Raw genomic sequence first — 16,587 nt, 5'->3', positions numbered from 1 at the left:
GCTGTCAATTTCTGACATGGTAAGAATGCACTTGGATTCTAGAATCCAGAATCTAGAACACAAAATCTAGAAACTAGAACCTAAAAACCCCTGGATCCTCCCATTCCACAGGCCCTCTCCACATGACGAGGAAAGGAACAGACAATACAACAGCTCTTTGTACGCAGGACAATGAAGCCACAACCAGACAGAATGAGGAACGGAAGTTATTGAGTAATTCAGTGTCCAAAATTAACCTGGAGAGGGTTCAGCACAGCAGTGAAGTGTATATACACACACACACACACACGTACACACACACACAAACAGCAAACACACAGTCCCAAAATGTACGTTTTAATATCTTAGTAGCATATCCTTACAAATAAAACACAACATTAATGAACGAAACACAACAAAATGGTTTTAACCACCTAAGGTAAAACTCAGTTCTGATTGGAAAGATTACTGTTGGATGGGTGGCAGAATATTGACATGTAAACTGAGTTTGTACAGCAGATGTGATCATCTACCAGCAAGGGAATAGCCCTTCGCTAACTACTTAAAACATAGTGCACAATTATAATACTATTGCCAAGTGTTTAGTCATGTTTTTGTGAACAAAGAGCCCTACTGTTAGCAAAAGGTTATTCTCATTGACTCAGACTATGTGAATGAGTGACTACGAGATCATGAGAGAAAGATTTCACTGCTTCGGCTGCGCTAGCATGTTATGATTTTTTTTCTCTCCAGTTAGAGCAGAAGTGAGTCAGGCCAATGTTCCAGTTTCCATCACTTCATGTCACCCTCTGTGTCCCTGTTCCTGTCTTGTTATCAGAAGGTGTAAGGCCCCACGTAGACTGCCAGGCGCAGGACGGAGCTGGTCTGGTAGCTCATCAGAGGGTTGACTGACACCATCCCCAGGTCCAGGATGTACTCTCTGGGTCCAGTCACAGCCCGAGCAAGGACCAGCATGGCACCGATGTCGTTAATTTGCTGAGAAGACACAAGCAAGAACACGTTTTACTTGAAGCATACATACATAAGTACACGATTTAAAGTAGTCAATAAGTATTTAAATATGCAAAATCTGTACATTTGAAGTACATTTGAAGATAAACAATAATATCTTTCTGCTTATTGATGCAGGGAGAGGTTGTGATAGAGAGAGTGGGTACAGACACTTGCGATACATGACCTGACTGTATTTCAAAGTCAAGGATACATCATTAGGACCCAAGGGTAAATCTGTTCAGCAGACGAGATTCAGCAATCCATAATAATCCAAAAAACTAATCTCCACGATCAAGCCCAGCAGACGTTTCCCCGGCTCTCACCCGTATGTACATGTCCCCGTGCTGGTCCCCGGAGCGGATGCGGAAGGTGTTGTAGGCCCCAGGGTAGACCCTGGTGGCCTGGATGTGGAACACGTCGGAGGGGACGGGGCGTCCGGAGGTGATACTCATGTAGCGGTGCACCAGGGAGAACGGTAGGTGGGCGCACTCGGGCTTGACCACCGGACACACACAGCGGCTGGAGAGACGGGGAGATGTGAGAGTGTGTGTGTGTTAATGTGTGTGTAGGTGTTAATGTGTGTGTATGTGTTAATGTGTGTGTGTGCGTTAATGTGTGTGTGTGTGTTAATGTGTGTGTGTGCGTTAATGTGCGTGTGTGTGTTAATGTGTGTGTGTGTGTTAATGTGTGTGTGTGCTTTAATGTGTGTGTGTGTGTGTAGAGGCATGCGTGCCCTTTGTATGCATGTGCACATGTGCGTGTGTATGCATGGGTTTGTGTGTTATTGCATGTGTGTGTGCGTGCTTGCATGTGTGTGTGTGCGTGCTTGCATGTGTGTGTGCTCGAAGTATGTCTACACCCAGTGTTGAACACATACCTTTCGGAGACCTGTACGTAAGGCTCCGGACAGAGGTTGGACTCCACACACCGACTCCCTCCATGGATGTTAAGGCAGGTGTGACCTTGTTCACACTGCTGTGTGTCTGACTCACACTCATTTACATCTGGGAGAGGGGCAGTAGCAGGACACAAGAGGGAACAACATTATGTGTGTTTACATTTACATTTAGTAGACGCTCTTATCCAGAGCGACTCACAGTAAATACAGGGACATTCCCCCCGAGGCAAGTAGGGTGAAGTGCCTTGCCCAAGGACACAACGTCATAGACATGGCCAGGAATCAAACCGGCAACCTTCTGAGTAATAGCCCGATTCCCTAACCGCTCAGCCATCTAACTCCCTCAGTGTGTTTGTGTGTGTGCGATGTGTATTCATGTGTGTTTATGTAAGACTGTGTGTTTGTGTGTGAGTACTACGTGTTTGGATGTACGGTTTTTGTGTTTGAGTATATGTTTGTGTGACAGTGTGTTCGTGAATAAGACTGGGTTTGGATGTGTGTGTGTACATGTCCTGTCCACGTCTGTGTGTGTTGATAGCGTTTTCTGCCGTCACTCAATCCCTCCTCCTCCCACCATTAGTGGCTCTGAAGGCTTGTTTACCCTGGCACAGCCTGGCCTCCTGGAGCTGGTAGCCCTCGGGACACCCACAGGAGAACCCCCCGGGCTCGTTCACACACTGGAACTGGCACATGTAGCTGGAATACCTGCACTCGTCCACATCTGGAGCGGAGGAGTGAAGCGACGCAGGGAGAAATGACACAACAAGACTTCAAAATCCTCCCAGTATAATCCTCATGAGTGCTTCAGCTACAAATAGTGTGATGGCACAGTGGATAGAGAGAGAGAGAGAGAGAGAGAGAGAGAGAGAGAGAGAGAGAGAGAGAGAGAGAGAGAGAGAGAGAGAGAGAGAGAGAGAGACTGACAGAAAGAGAGAGAGAGAGAGGGAGGTGGAGAAACAGAGAGACATACACCGATACAGAGACAGAGATTCATGATCAGACCATTGCATGAGTAGCCATCGTGTCCCAGCTCGTATCCATGGTCGCAGCGACAGAGGAAGGAGCCGTAGGTGTTATAACACCCCTGCTGGCAGGGGGCGCCCATCTCACACTCATCCACATCTGGATGCAGTCAAAGGACACCAGAGATGCAGGCAGGGAAGTGAGACAGGCAAGTACGTTTTGGAAAGGTCAAAGGTGACGGAAGGGTAAAGTAGGTCAACACTGCTATGACGACATGGATATTGTCGTTATTGATTGTTGTTGGAGGTGTGTCATTGATGTGAAGGAGGACTTACCCACACACGAGCGATTGTTTCCGGCCAACTGAAATCCAGACTCACACTCACAAGAAAAAGAGCCAGGAACATTGACACAGTGATGCTGACAGTATCTGTATTCGCACTCGTCAATGTCTGTCAGAAGAGAGGGGGAAAAAAGAAGAGAAAAATAGAAGAGAGAGGACGGGGGAAAGGGAAGCAGAAATCAATGATAGAGGAGAAGAGATCAAAACTGTAAAAAATGAAGGCAAAAAAAAAAGAAGACAGAGAGGAATGTTTGCAGATGGAGGAATGAACAGTTCATCAGACTTAGCCTGACATGAGCCTGAGGATGGGCTGGAGGAGGGCGCCTCACCTGCACACTCGAGGCCGTTCTTGGTGTACCCGTCTGGGCAGTGACAGCTGTACGTGCCCCCAGTGTTCACACACAGCTGGCTCGGCTGGCAGTCATGAAGAGCCAGTTCACACTCGTCCACGTCTGTGAAAACGTACACACATAGACCACACACATACAGACACACACAAACACACAGACACGCATAGACACACACACACACACACAGAGCACTCATCATTTGATTCATAAAAATGGACTCTGCTCCCACACATACTCACTCACACTCACTGCCCCCTCTCTCTCTCTCTCTCTCTCTCTCTCTCTCTCTCTCTCTCTCTGGACGTGTGACTCACCCACGCAGACCACCCCCCGAGCTTCGTAGCCCACAGGACAGGGGTCGAAGGTCTCGTTGGGCTCCATATCCACCCCCTAGTTGGGGGGTTCAGGGGCGGTGAGGACCGAGGCGGAGCGGGGAAGACACAGGTAGCCCCCGTAGTGGTTGAAGCACTTCCTGTCTCCCTGGCACGCCCCTGGGATGGTCTCGCACTCGTTTACGTCTAAGAAAGGAGGGATGAGAAATGAAGGATGAGAAAGGCAGTGTGTGTGTGTGCGTTGGGGGGGAGTTGTGTGGATGTGTGTCAATGTGGATGTCTGTGTGGGGGGGGGGGGACATGTGTGTGTGATTATCTGTGGATGTAAATGTGTGTGGGCAGATGTGGATGTGTGTGTGTGTTTATTTGTGGGAATCTCAGGAGCGCAGGCTGTAGCAACTGAGATCCTAGCTCAAGAGTGGACAGTTCAGCGGAACCGACTGACATTTTGGCGTGTTATTATGAGAACAACACCATGGGAATCACAGTGAGCACAGGGACAAAACTCTCACACAGATCAGTGGTGCCATGCATGACATTACAGCCAGAGTCCCATCCACCCACCTTTACAGTGCTGACTCTGAGGATCCCACTCATAACCATCTGTGCATTCCTGGGAGTGTGTGTGTGTGTGTGTGTGTGAGGCAGGATGGAAGAGGGAGGAGAGAGAGATGGAGAGAGACAGAGAGAAAGACAACGAGGGGGGGGATGGAAGGAGCGAGTGAGTTAGACAGAGAGTGACAGAAGGATGGAGAGAGAAAAAAAGAGAGAGATGGAGAGAGAGAGAGAAAGAGAGGGAGGAGAGAGAGGGAGATTACGGACACACACAAACTGAAATCTTGGCAGTGTGACCAGTGACTCATTTAAAATGCAAGGCATTGGGATGGACAGAACCATTTAGGAATAAAAAAAAGAGAGGAGGGCGGGGGGGCGTTTATCCTCACCATGTAGCTGTCACTGCCTCCCTCAGAGGACTTTGCGGAGGTTTTGTGGAGGAGGGACAGACTCAAACACCCACAGACAATCACACATGCTACCTGCATACTCAACTCCACTCCACGCACAGAAACGAAAACACACACACACAGTCACTAGATCACAGTCACATACAGTTTTGCACAGAGAACAGCAATGTGTGAAGGAATATTCCAGAATCTGTGAGATAAATGGAGAAGGGGAGAATACAATACAACTTGAATTGATATCAACATATTACATTTTATGACCATATCTATCCCAACAACTAAAACTTAGTAAGATCCTAAGAATGGCTAAGACAAAAAATTATGTAACTGGCTTATTTCTGTAACAACCTCTTAACGCATCATATGTCAGACACTTTGGGAAACAGACCCCATCACCTCCTCTTGGCAAACTATTAAAAAGAAGTTAGGAAACTCAATGATTCATACTCACCCAGAAAGGTTTGGGTTTGTCTGTGACAGTTAGTGTTCACTGAATCACAACAATAGTTGATGAACAGTTTCTACTGAGAAATAAACTCGACAGTTGTCTGAGAGCTTTTACAAATAGTTATCTTCGCCCTGCCCTTATCCTACACCTACACACACCTAACAGAATGGCTGACAGCGGCAGTGTGAATGAGTGTGTGAGAGACGCTCTGTGAAAGTGTGTTTTGTGGAGAAAAGGGGGTTGGGGCTGATGAAGAGGAGGGGGAGGAGGCAGGAGGGGAAGGAGGCAGGAGTGGGAGGAGGCAGGAGGGGGAGGAGGCAGGAGGGGAAGGAGGCAGGAGGGGAAGGAGACAGGCCTCTCTCCCCCTCAGGAACCTCCCAGCGTTCTTCTGTTCACCTGTCCATCATTCTTCTTATGTTTAGTCAGAAGTTCTAGCACAGGACTGAACAATAACTGAAATGTATTCAGTCATTCAAGGCAGAATTCATAAATCCTACCACCTCAAGGGTAAATAGGCAAAGTAAATCTCCCATTAAACTGGCCAGAACCTGTGTGTCTCTCTTGCCACCTCCTGCCCCGTGCCCCTGCCCCCCCCCCTCAACCTCTGCCCCTCTTCTAACAACACAGTTGGAGGGTTGGAAATTTACAGCCAGGGAAGGGGGGCCCAGAGGAATGCAGAGACAAATTAAAGAACAGGAATCAGGAGCCAAAGTTCTGCAGGGAAGGAAAGCAGGGACTCATTTCTTCATTCTTCATTCCAAAAACATGGACAGTGTCAGATCAGCTGGTTCCAGAACACAACCGCTTCCAGAAAACACGACCGGTTGGTTCCAGAACACGGATGGTTCTAGAACGCAACTCGTCCTAAGTGTGTTTGTGCCTGTGGTCCCATGTTGTCATTAGTAAGACAATCTCAAGGGAGTCTTCAGGACCATTTGGTGGAGCGGGGCAAGGGGCCATCTGACAGCTGCCCCACTGAAGGAGTTTTATAGGTCTTGGCTCAGTCCCAACCCCCTCAACAACAGCCCTGGACAACTGTAGCTCCCTGTGGCTAGCCCACCCCTTTACACACACACACACGTACTTTCACACACACACAAACACACACACACAAACACACACACACATACTTTAACACACACATATACACACATAAACACACGCTTAAGTAACTGACACATCTGTGTAAAACAAATTACTTTACTTCGTATCAATCAACACATTAGGATATATTATTTCTGTATAAATACATATAGTAAACAATTCATACTAGTGCAGCATGATCAGGAGACTGTGGTGACCATGGGACATGTGAACACAGCATCAAAGCTATGTCAAAAGATAGAGGAAGATATTCCAGCGCAACAAACGGCAGTTGGGTAAAGATATTCAGTAGATATTCAGCGAGATGGATGGATCAGACCAGGTCTACTTATTCGTGATACATCTTGATGATGCAGCTTCGCATGACGCCCATGTACCTCTCCCACGCCAGCTGGTACCTGTGAGGAGAAGCCAGCTTTATGACATCACCACTAAAAGGTGAATCTTCACATAGACAAAAAACACAAGAAATGTACATTTTGGGACAGGTCAAGTTCAGTTTTGGGGTGGTTTATTTTGTACTTCAGGACGGTACTGGGGCCGTGAGGAAAACGGTTAGTTGCGAGCCCTGATATCAACGCATACACACACAAACATACGCACACAGTCACACACACACTAACCTGAATGTGCCAATAGAGAGGGCTGCAGTAGTGTAGTGAGTGAGGAAGAGTTTGAGTTCCCCTACTGTCCATCTGTCAGATCGACATGGCTCAATGAACTGGGACATGAAAATGATTCTGTTAGCAATACAACCCATAATACAGCCCATTCTGCCCTCTGCTAATTACAAAGAGATGTTACATTTACATTTTATTCATTTTCACACCTCTTCAACGTCAATGTACTGTTTTTTCTATGTTAAAATACAGACAAAAAACAATAAACACAGTTATAGATAGTATAGTATATCTGGTTCAAAGATGCACTATTTACCTTCTCCACAAGGTCAATGAATAAATCTCTGACATCTTTGGTGTTGTTTAGCTTAGATGCAATGTTAACCAGTGCTCTTGACAGATGCTGTAAAGAGACAAAGTTAAACAGAAATGATTCTTTTGAACAAATGTAGGATTGTACATGTGAGAGAGTGACCCTGGCATAATGTAGACTCACTTTGAAATTAGCCTCCATCTCGTTGAACACTTTGATCTTCCCACGAAGAGCAGCACACACGAGACTGACAGGGACACAAACATCAGAGCTAAATAGCTAACAGTTTTGTGTGAATCTGCATACAAATTTACATTTACTGTAATCTCGTATGTCTTTCATACCTTTTATGCTGGTCCAGCATATCTTTATCGTTGATCAAAATCTTGATATCTTTTAGTTCATGCAGAAACTCCTTCTCTAAATCAACATCCATGTCATCAACCATATTGTCTGGGAAGAGTACAGAGAAAAACAGGTATTCATTTTTTGTATACCTTTTATTTTGTTATGTACCCCTATATAGACAGTCCTCTGAATTCAGGCCTCAAAGAGAGCTTGCTACCACCACTATGTGTCTAAACTGCAAATTTTTCGTATGGAGGTATACGCCAACTCTCACTCCAAATAACTGGTTGTCTGATACGTATATGTGTAAGTATAACTATTAGAACATAAACTGATAGTCACATCGTTCCCGTGGAGACGGACAACAATATCCACAACAAACTTACTCACAGCTCCAACGGTCCAGTAGCTGATGAGCTGGCCTGCGCAGAAGGCAAAGTCCTGGAAGGAGAGGTACTGAAGCTTCCTTTTTCCCGTCTCAAAACGGCTGTTTGCAAAGAACACGACAGCGGCGTAGTCCCTGAGGAGAAGAGAATATGATGTCAGAGATATCGTTGAATTATCTGTAGAAATGTAAGCAAGTTGTTCAAAAATAACTGATTACCAATAACATGGCTGTGATCATCTTTATCAGACATTAATCAGACATTTAAAATAGATTCTGTAATAGTTCTTAGTTTAACTTTGATACATAATTTTTTTTCACAGAAATCTGGTTAATTACCTGGCCAATGTGTCAGAAAGCAAGAAGTGACGCTGAATGTTTTCCACAAGTGGGCCTTTTAGTTCCTCCACCACTTTGAACACTCGCTTGAAATTATCAAACTGGAAACAGTAGGAAAGAAATAGGGGACAACATCAGACTTTGGATTTGGACCGTATAAACCACACTAGTATCAATCTTATTCTCAACAGACACTGTAAGCCATAAGACACCATTTCAAGGTCGGGGACAAATTAATATCCATGGCAACATCATTCAGAGTTGCGCTAACCCAACACACAAATAGATGTTCCTCCTCTTCAGGGAGTCAGTCTCACCTGTCGCCTGCAGCTCTTCAGAGCCACCCCTGTTTTGGAGCTGACATCCTCCAGGTCTCTCTTAGTCCCCTTAGACAGCTTCTTACCCAGCACCTCTCTGGCAAACGCACTGTCAAACTCATAATACCTACGGTGAGAAATAACAAGCAACCACACAGGCGGTGTAAAGTTCGACAGGTGAGGGAAAACACAGAAGGTGAGGGGACAGTTCAGTGGTTCACAGGTTCAAGTCCCCCCCTTGAACTGAACATTGCTTTGAAAAAAGCATCTGCTAAATGAATACCTTACATTCATTACATTACATTAGAAAGATAAACCACAACACGCAGCAGTCCACAAACCTCTCAATGAGCATGCTCTGACTCTGAGGGGGGATCTGAAACAGCAGCTGATTGGACAGTTTGACGGGGCAGTGGAGGAGACGCTCACACATGTGGAAGGTCCTGAACTGGTCCATGGTGTCACTGTGTAGAACTTCTGCACTCACGTCGCAATCCAACATGGCTCGGCAATCCACACGCGCTCTAACTGCATCTGCCACTAAGGGGCAGTGTGGAGTCCGACAGGTGGTAGTAAGAAGTCGCAAGAAATTAGGTCAGTTGAACAACAAAATATTTGCATGGCAAAAACGTGGGCACTGCTGAAATAATTACATTTCTAATATGCTTTAAGGTTAACAGCGTCTTTAATATAAAAAACCCATTACTGAACCTTTTGTAAATAAATGTTATTTTGAGGTATGACAGAAATCACTCTGCAGTTCTGATACAAACCTGTATAGCCGTCCAACCAAAGATGATAGACAGCAATATCGATGATTGTTGAGTTCCCCACAAACACATCGAGTTCCAGAGACATATTTAGCTGTCAGAAACATAGTGTTAGTTGACTGACTTCTTCAACGTGACTGCATATTGTTGGATATTATATAGGCCTACTGTGGCTATTTATATCAACAAACATTACTTTTTTATGAAGTAGGCCTACCACATTCTATAAAACTTACCCGGATTATTGATGCCGTTATATTGCAGAATTAAGGTCAAATAGCAACAGGCATAGTTTAAATCCACAAAAGTGACAGTCTGTTAAACTGTGAATAGAATGTACAAATCCAAAAGATCGCTTTTACAATCATAATACGGCTGTTAGAGACGCACACATCTTATCTGAACTGAAAACTAATACTAAAAAAAGATTTGCGTTCTCCCATATATTAGTCACTTGAATTGCGCCTCTCACCGATGGAAACATACACGGAATGTTTAGGGATAATCCCAGATTGTGCGACAGAGCTTCACTGCCACCTACTGCAGCGGGGTTTACAAATTCGAGTTATTTGTATACCATGTCATCTGAAGAATATTTTACCCGTACTATTTAGGCTAAATAGAATAAATAATTTACCACGTAGACGACGAACTATAGTCAAATTAAACGAGCTGTCCATGGTGCTGAAAAATATTCCAAAACACTTGAACTTGCTACAAAAAGAAAGATACGATGGGGAGTGAGTGTGCGGAATAAGTATAACTAACTTTGCCAATTATTACAAATTGATCTGAATGTACACGCAATGAAACAATGTCTAGTTTGTCCATTTGTTTTTATATTATATAACTGAAATGTCCATGTATCGTCATACTCAATGTCTGTTGGAAAAATGTATGTCACATTCACAATTTATTCCATGTTCTAAACAACAAAATGTATTATACTTCCGCATGTGGTCTCCTTAACATCACAATACAACACTTCCAATTGAAAAGTAGGCCAAATGTTAAAATGATCTATAGGCTCCGACGGTAATGTCAAATAGTTTGGGATTGTTCAGTGTCCCCTCCTTATCCAATAGGAAATAGAACTTGTGGTCTTTCACCCGAAGCGGAATGAAAGATGGAGACTCCTGTCTGTGGGCATGGCAGGTCACAGATGATAGAGGGACGGTCATTCGCCTGCCTCTGTCTGCTCCCAGAGGGGACTGTGTGGTGACTGTGACCATCGAACCTCCTTTATGCAAAATCACTTGACTGACTGACCGGCGACAGAAAAGGGCCCCAAATCCCCCAATTCCTCCTCCTGATAAACAAAAACAACAACACAAGGAGAGAGATGAGAGATCTACCACACATGTACCAGCAGTAAACCCTAGTGATGGGTGCAATTTGAACAAATAGTATATAATATAATTAGTTTTTTTATGAATTATCAAAGTAGCAAGCTATTGTGTAGGATGTAAGACGTGGACTGTCTTGCGTTGAAAAGCAGAGCATCAAACCTATAACCTACCAATAACAAGACAAGTCAACGTGAAACCGTATCTCCAAGCAACAGACCCCAAGTTCATTTCAAAACTCCAAAAGCCTGCCAAACCAGTAGTCTCTACTTTTTTCCCACTTGTATCTCGTAGGCCAGTGAAAGCAAAGTAGGCCAGGTATGTCCAGAAAAGAACCTGACCGCCACAGAAGACGGCTAAGAGGCGAAAGAACCTGGTTCTGTTGTGTTCAAACAGCATGACATCTTTAGTGACAGCTGTAGAGATGGAAAATGGGCGATAAATAGTTTGCTGTTTGTTGGTCTTGAGCAAAACGTTACATATGCCTGGCCTTGTTTGTACATTGAACGATCTTAAGTTGGAACCGAAACTAAGCGTGTAAGTCGTCATTGACTTCAACAGTTTTTGGCGTGCAACGCTGGGGCAACACAGTAAATGATACAACCCCATACTTCCGCTTCCACGTCCACTACGAGATCCCTTTCGTTCTTGAACGGTTCAAACGTTTTTATTAATCAACAACTATCAGCTATAGCTTTCAACATATTTGTCCCCAATGTATCATTTCTCCTTGCTTTACACATGATGTGTTGAAGAGAGCGGCGCCATGTTATATTGGGTTACGGATGCAAACTACGGACAGCGCAGTCGTACAAAAATGCTCTGCCGTTATCAAAAAAGCGCAACAACATTAGTCCTAGTACAAGCAGTTTTGGTCACACACTCTGAGTAATAAACTGAAAGACATTTTGCTTTGTGTTGGAATAAACCGTTGATAATTCGTTTTTACTTCCTTACAAACTCTTGCAACACTTGTCTATTATTAATTGCCTCAAGAATGGTAGACTAAACACACACAGAGCCAATTTGTGTGTGCTTTATTACAACATATTTCCCGTTTCATCATTTTGTTTCCAGTCTTTATCCAGTACCTGAAAAAGAACATGCCTGAATGACTTTGCACAAGTGGACGTTGGGTGGGGTGTGCGTCAAAATTAGTTTCCATATTTGGTAGTACTCTCTACGAGACTCATTGTGGAAGTATTTGCAATAGATTACAGTTGTTGGAGTGTGTGGAACCGTACTGTACACAAGCAATTTTGTCATTGAAATTATTACACTATGGGAAGATTTATGGTGATGGAGTCAAAGCCATGTAAACTAAAGAGAGGAAGCAGGTGACTACTGAAAACAAAAAATACAGCTCCCATAACCCCCTTTGCTTTATCAATGCGCGTGTCCGCCACTTGGTGGTATGTAGAAGTGGAATGCGTGCGAGCACCAAACGTTCATTTTCGACTGAGACTGCGATACAAAAAAGAACCAACTATGGTAACGTTGCGTCAATGTTTCTTGTAGCTTTTTATAGTTGATCATTTTAGACATTACACCCAAAAGTGTTGCTTCTATTGATATATTTTAAGTCAGTTGTTTGATTTAGCTACCTAGGTAGCTACTACAAGGCTATAATTGAGAAAGTAGTCAGCTAGCCATAGATAGTCCTAGCGAGCTAGGTCTAGCTAGGCTAGCTAACGTTCGTTTAGGCCAGCACGAATATTCCTGCAAGCCTTATGTCCGGTTACAGCACTTAAAGTTAGCTACGCTCAACGTTGAGCTAATGGCACTTGACTTGCATAGCAATGACGCTTTTTGATATTGTCTGCTCGATGGTTTAGATTTGCGTTGGTGCTAGGTGGAATAGCTAGCTAGCAAGTGTAGTTCAGTCTAGTAAGTTGCTGTTGCTATTGAAGGAGACTGTACTATGGACTATGTATGTATTATCTACCTGACTGATGGCCAGCAATAGTTTATGACCAATATCCGGAATATTTTATCACTTGTCTTCTTGGATAAGGTTGTGTGACGATGAACAATTGTGCTCACTTCCTCTATGATGTCGTTTAAGGCCTGGCTGCTGACTGCTTGCCTCAGTCGACCCCACCCTTAAATGCACAAGGAAGGGCGCCGTTTAGTAGCTAATAAAACAGGTTATTGGACTAGTTGAGTTCAACAATGTGGACATTTTAGTGTTAAGAGTTAACGACTCGGCTGGAAACGGCGGTTAGACACGCACGTGCCATATCAAGTGATTTAGATTTGCAGGACATGAGTAGCTCGAGCCTCCGGAAGGTGTTTTGCATAATGAATACTGAACACCCTAGCTGTTCTCTGCAGTGTTATCTTTTGACTCCTAACGGGCTCTGACCAAGTATTTCTCCTGCCCCATCGTGGATAAAGATGGATAAATCAAGGCTACAACGCAAGCGTCAAAAAGCGAATATAAGAAATATGTTCTTAGTACCGTTTTCATCTTCAAATGGACTAACATTATTCCACCTAGTAGCTTATATCCTAATCATTTTCTTTCGGCCAGGATAGGGCATGAGGAAGAATTAGGACTGATTCAGGGTGTGATATTCTATATCCATTAATAGGCCCTTTTGGTTAGTTTAAGGCCCAGATACCACTTGTTTTTTCTCTATGAAAACCACCTGGTGAACGGAAGACATGCCTCTTGTGTCTGTTATTAATGGGTTTAATGTCTGTTGGGTGGAAAACGTGAAAAAAAAGATTCAATGTGTTAGGCTAAGACGGTTTATCCATCTGGTTAAAACAAATGATAGCAGTGTCTGGAAACCAAGTATAAGGATCTTCTCTGGAGATGTGATGAAGTACAGAACAGGATCAAATAACGTTATTTAGGATGGTGGTCGCCTATTCATATTGACCTGGTGGTCTCTGTTTATACCTCCTTGGCCTCTGGTCATCCTGTTTAACCTCCCGCAGTGACACGCCCCCTATTCTCTCCCTTAGGCATCCGGGGTGACAGTGACCGATGAAGTAATTACCGTCTTCAACGAGATGAAGGTGCGCAAGGCCCAGGTGAACGAGGAAGACAAGAAGAAGAGGAAGAAGGCCGTGTTATTCTGCCTGAGTCCAGACAAGAAGAACATCGTCCTGGAGGAGGGCCAAGAGATCCTGGTGGGTCAGGTGGGCGACACCATCGACGACCCCTACCTGCACTTTGTCAAGATGCTTCCTCCGGATGATTGCCGCTACGCCCTGTACGATGCAACCTACGAGACCAAGGAGACCAAGAAGGAGGACCTTGTCTTCATTTTCTGGTGAGGGGATCAATCGACATTTAAAATCATTTACATTTAGCAGACGCTCTTATCTAGAGCGACTTACAGTAAGTACAGGGACATTCCCTCCCGAGGCAAGTAGGGTGAAGTGCCTTGCCCAAGGACACAACGTCATTTGGCACGGCCAGGAATCGAACTGGCAACCTTCAGATTACTAGCCTGATTCCCTTAACCGCTCAGCCACCTGACTCCCACCTAATCACATGTAAGATGGGCGTGGCTCAAGGGGTCTGAGTGTTTTGACCGCAGATCAAGAAGCTGCAGGTTCAAATCCCCCTCTGTACATTGCTTTGGATAAAAGCGTCTGCTCAACAAATACGTTTCTTTTCTTAAAGCGTGCACGTTTCTTAGGTTAGGAATGCCTCAAACATTTCTCACCTCCCTGCTGACGCACACCCACAGAGTATCCACTGATATAGATTACTGTGTTTTTTTCCCCCCCCTCTGCTTCAAATCGCTCGATGGCTAAGCCCTGCGAGCATCAGCATGGATCTAACAAAGATACAAAAGCCTACATTGATATCAACAGATGGGCTAGTCATCCGAAACAATGATCTCATACATTACTGTGTGCTGATATCAAGGAGGCAAATGACATTCTCCATGACCAGTACCCAGCCCCCACCCCCTCCCTTATCAGTGCATGCTTGATTAGCCATATTTGGTGAAGAGAATCTAATCTCACTGTATTGTGTATTTTCAGTTCTGTATACTTAACTTTGCCATGCATTATTTCTGTTTCCCCTATGTTGCTTTTCTGGTGCAATTCTGCATTCATATTCAGAGAATTTTGATGGCAGTGGTAAATAAATGACATCCTATACTTTTTTTTGGTCACCTTCTGTGAAATAGGGCGCCAGAGAATGCTCCTCTGAAAAGCAAAATGATCTATGCCAGCTCCAAGGATGCCATAAAGAAGAAATTCACAGGTAAGTGGGTAGTTTTATGGATGTAAAAATGTTTTTGATTGTGATCATGGAGTGTGCTATGACCTCACTCAATGACATAAACGCTGTCTTATAGGGATTAAGCATGAATGGCAAGTCAATGGTTTGGAGGACATCAAAGACAGGCGCACCCTGGCAGAGAAGCTGGGAGGTTCCTGTGTGGTCACCCTGGAAGGAAGCCCTGTATAAAATCAGCCATGACCATCGGGTCCTGTTGAAGAAGAGGAATTACCCGACTTTAAAAATCCCAGGGTTCGGCTGTTCATTCCAGAACGCGAAGGAATTGTGTGGGAGGGCTTTCTGGGGTTCAAATTTTACTTCATGGTTTAAGTTGCGGTCATTCCACTTTACAGCACTTCTCTAAATGACGGCCCCTGTAAAAAAAGGCAACTGAAAGCGATCATTTAGTGCGTCTAAACTTGTATCTCTGTTTTATCCATGCTTCAGCTGAAGATCATTCCCATGTTTTCCTTGCTATCTGACGTTCAGTACTGCTGGTTCAAGCTTACAGTTCCATCAGTTAATACCCATGTACTCCATTTGGACCAATGGGCTTGCTTGTTTGTTTTTTTTCTACTTAAAGGTTCCCAGCATCAATTGCACGTTTTTTCATGGCCCAGATCCTTTGTTATACAATAAAATAACTTGAAACTATTTTGTAAGCTTGGAACCGAATCTGTATCGGAAACTGAAGTAGCAGGTCAAGGTTTAGAAGCTTTGTTAGTTACATTTGTATGTTACTCCAATAAATGTCACTAGAAAGTGTGTTGTTGTTATGCAGAGATGTCTGATGCAAGGAGAGGTGTACAAACTGTTGTTGAAAAATGGATTCGAAAGAGATACAAGTGTAAACGAATACAATCGCTATAAATGGCAATTTGTGGGAAAATGGATCGTAAAATGTATGCATTTTTTTTTCATCAGACATTCCAAGAGTGTCCTTTTCACATTTATGAAGAAGCTAATGTATTGATTTAATGGTTAAAACTGGGTATTTCATTGCACTTCTCTAAATGATGAACAAAAAAAGAAGTCTTAAATAGCTATTTGTGATCAATAATTACACAATCATCAAAAAACAATGTTTTTTGTCAAAGGCTGTCCATATAGTTTCCGCAACTAACAAAAACTGAAAAATAAGAAAATAAAAAGCTTTACAGTGTAGTGAATGGAAGTTTTATGTTCACCATTCCATGGTTGTCTCTGAATATGATCAAAAACGGTGTGAACACCTGTGGACTACATTATAGTGAGTGGTGCTTTAAAAAAATATATATCTGGATTAATTACAGAAATGGACTGTGTGATTGTACAATGAACCATAAAGCTGTACCCATTACCATATTTTAAAATAACTGTCTTCTCAAGGTGAAAATGTAGATTGTTGGTTTAATTGATCAGTTAATTTCCTCATCCACAATACACGTGTATCTTTCTTGGTAATCTATGAAAATAATTAATTGATTAGCGTAATTTACCAGTTAATCTTAGTTTTGAACAC

At 43.7% G+C, this 16,587-nt stretch overlaps 2 protein-coding genes and 1 pseudogene across 2 annotated transcripts; 1 reads left to right on the top strand and 2 right to left on the bottom strand.

The window, feature by feature from the left end:
- Window positions 1-813: 813 nt before the first annotated feature.
- On the bottom strand, window positions 814-4,996 carry LOC124468091 (annotated as a pseudogene).
- A 1,546-nt stretch (window positions 4,997-6,542) lies between these two features.
- LOC124467958 (acidic fibroblast growth factor intracellular-binding protein B-like) lies at window positions 6,543-12,123 on the bottom strand. Its single transcript, XM_047020487.1, has 12 exons — window positions 11,008-12,123; window positions 9,725-10,797; window positions 9,492-9,582; window positions 9,060-9,258; window positions 8,719-8,845; window positions 8,402-8,502; window positions 8,064-8,197; window positions 7,674-7,782; window positions 7,513-7,576; window positions 7,333-7,419; window positions 7,020-7,117; window positions 6,543-6,794 (listed from the first exon to the last, which is right to left on the bottom strand). The coding sequence occupies exons 3-12, from the start codon at window positions 9,574-9,576 to the stop codon at window positions 6,725-6,727; spliced, it is 1,074 nt and encodes a 357-aa protein (XP_046876443.1). The 5' UTR covers window positions 9,577-9,582; window positions 9,725-10,797; window positions 11,008-12,123; the 3' UTR covers window positions 6,543-6,724.
- Window positions 12,124-12,219: 96 nt separating this feature from the next.
- LOC124467959 (cofilin-2-like) lies at window positions 12,220-16,250 on the top strand. The gene is made up of 4 exons (XM_047020488.1): window positions 12,220-12,325; window positions 13,808-14,118; window positions 14,992-15,068; window positions 15,163-16,250. The coding sequence occupies exons 1-4, from the start codon at window positions 12,224-12,226 to the stop codon at window positions 15,273-15,275; spliced, it is 603 nt and encodes a 200-aa protein (XP_046876444.1). The 5' UTR covers window positions 12,220-12,223; the 3' UTR covers window positions 15,276-16,250.
- The last annotated feature ends 337 nt before the right edge of the window (window positions 16,251-16,587 follow it).

The sequence above is a fragment of the Hypomesus transpacificus genome, chromosome 5, assembly GCF_021917145.1.
Source record: "Hypomesus transpacificus isolate Combined female chromosome 5, fHypTra1, whole genome shotgun sequence".
Classification (NCBI taxonomy): Eukaryota; Metazoa; Chordata; class Actinopteri; order Osmeriformes; family Osmeridae; genus Hypomesus; species Hypomesus transpacificus.
Note: the sequence above shows the minus strand (reverse complement) of the source record. Positions and strands in the feature narration are given on the sequence as shown.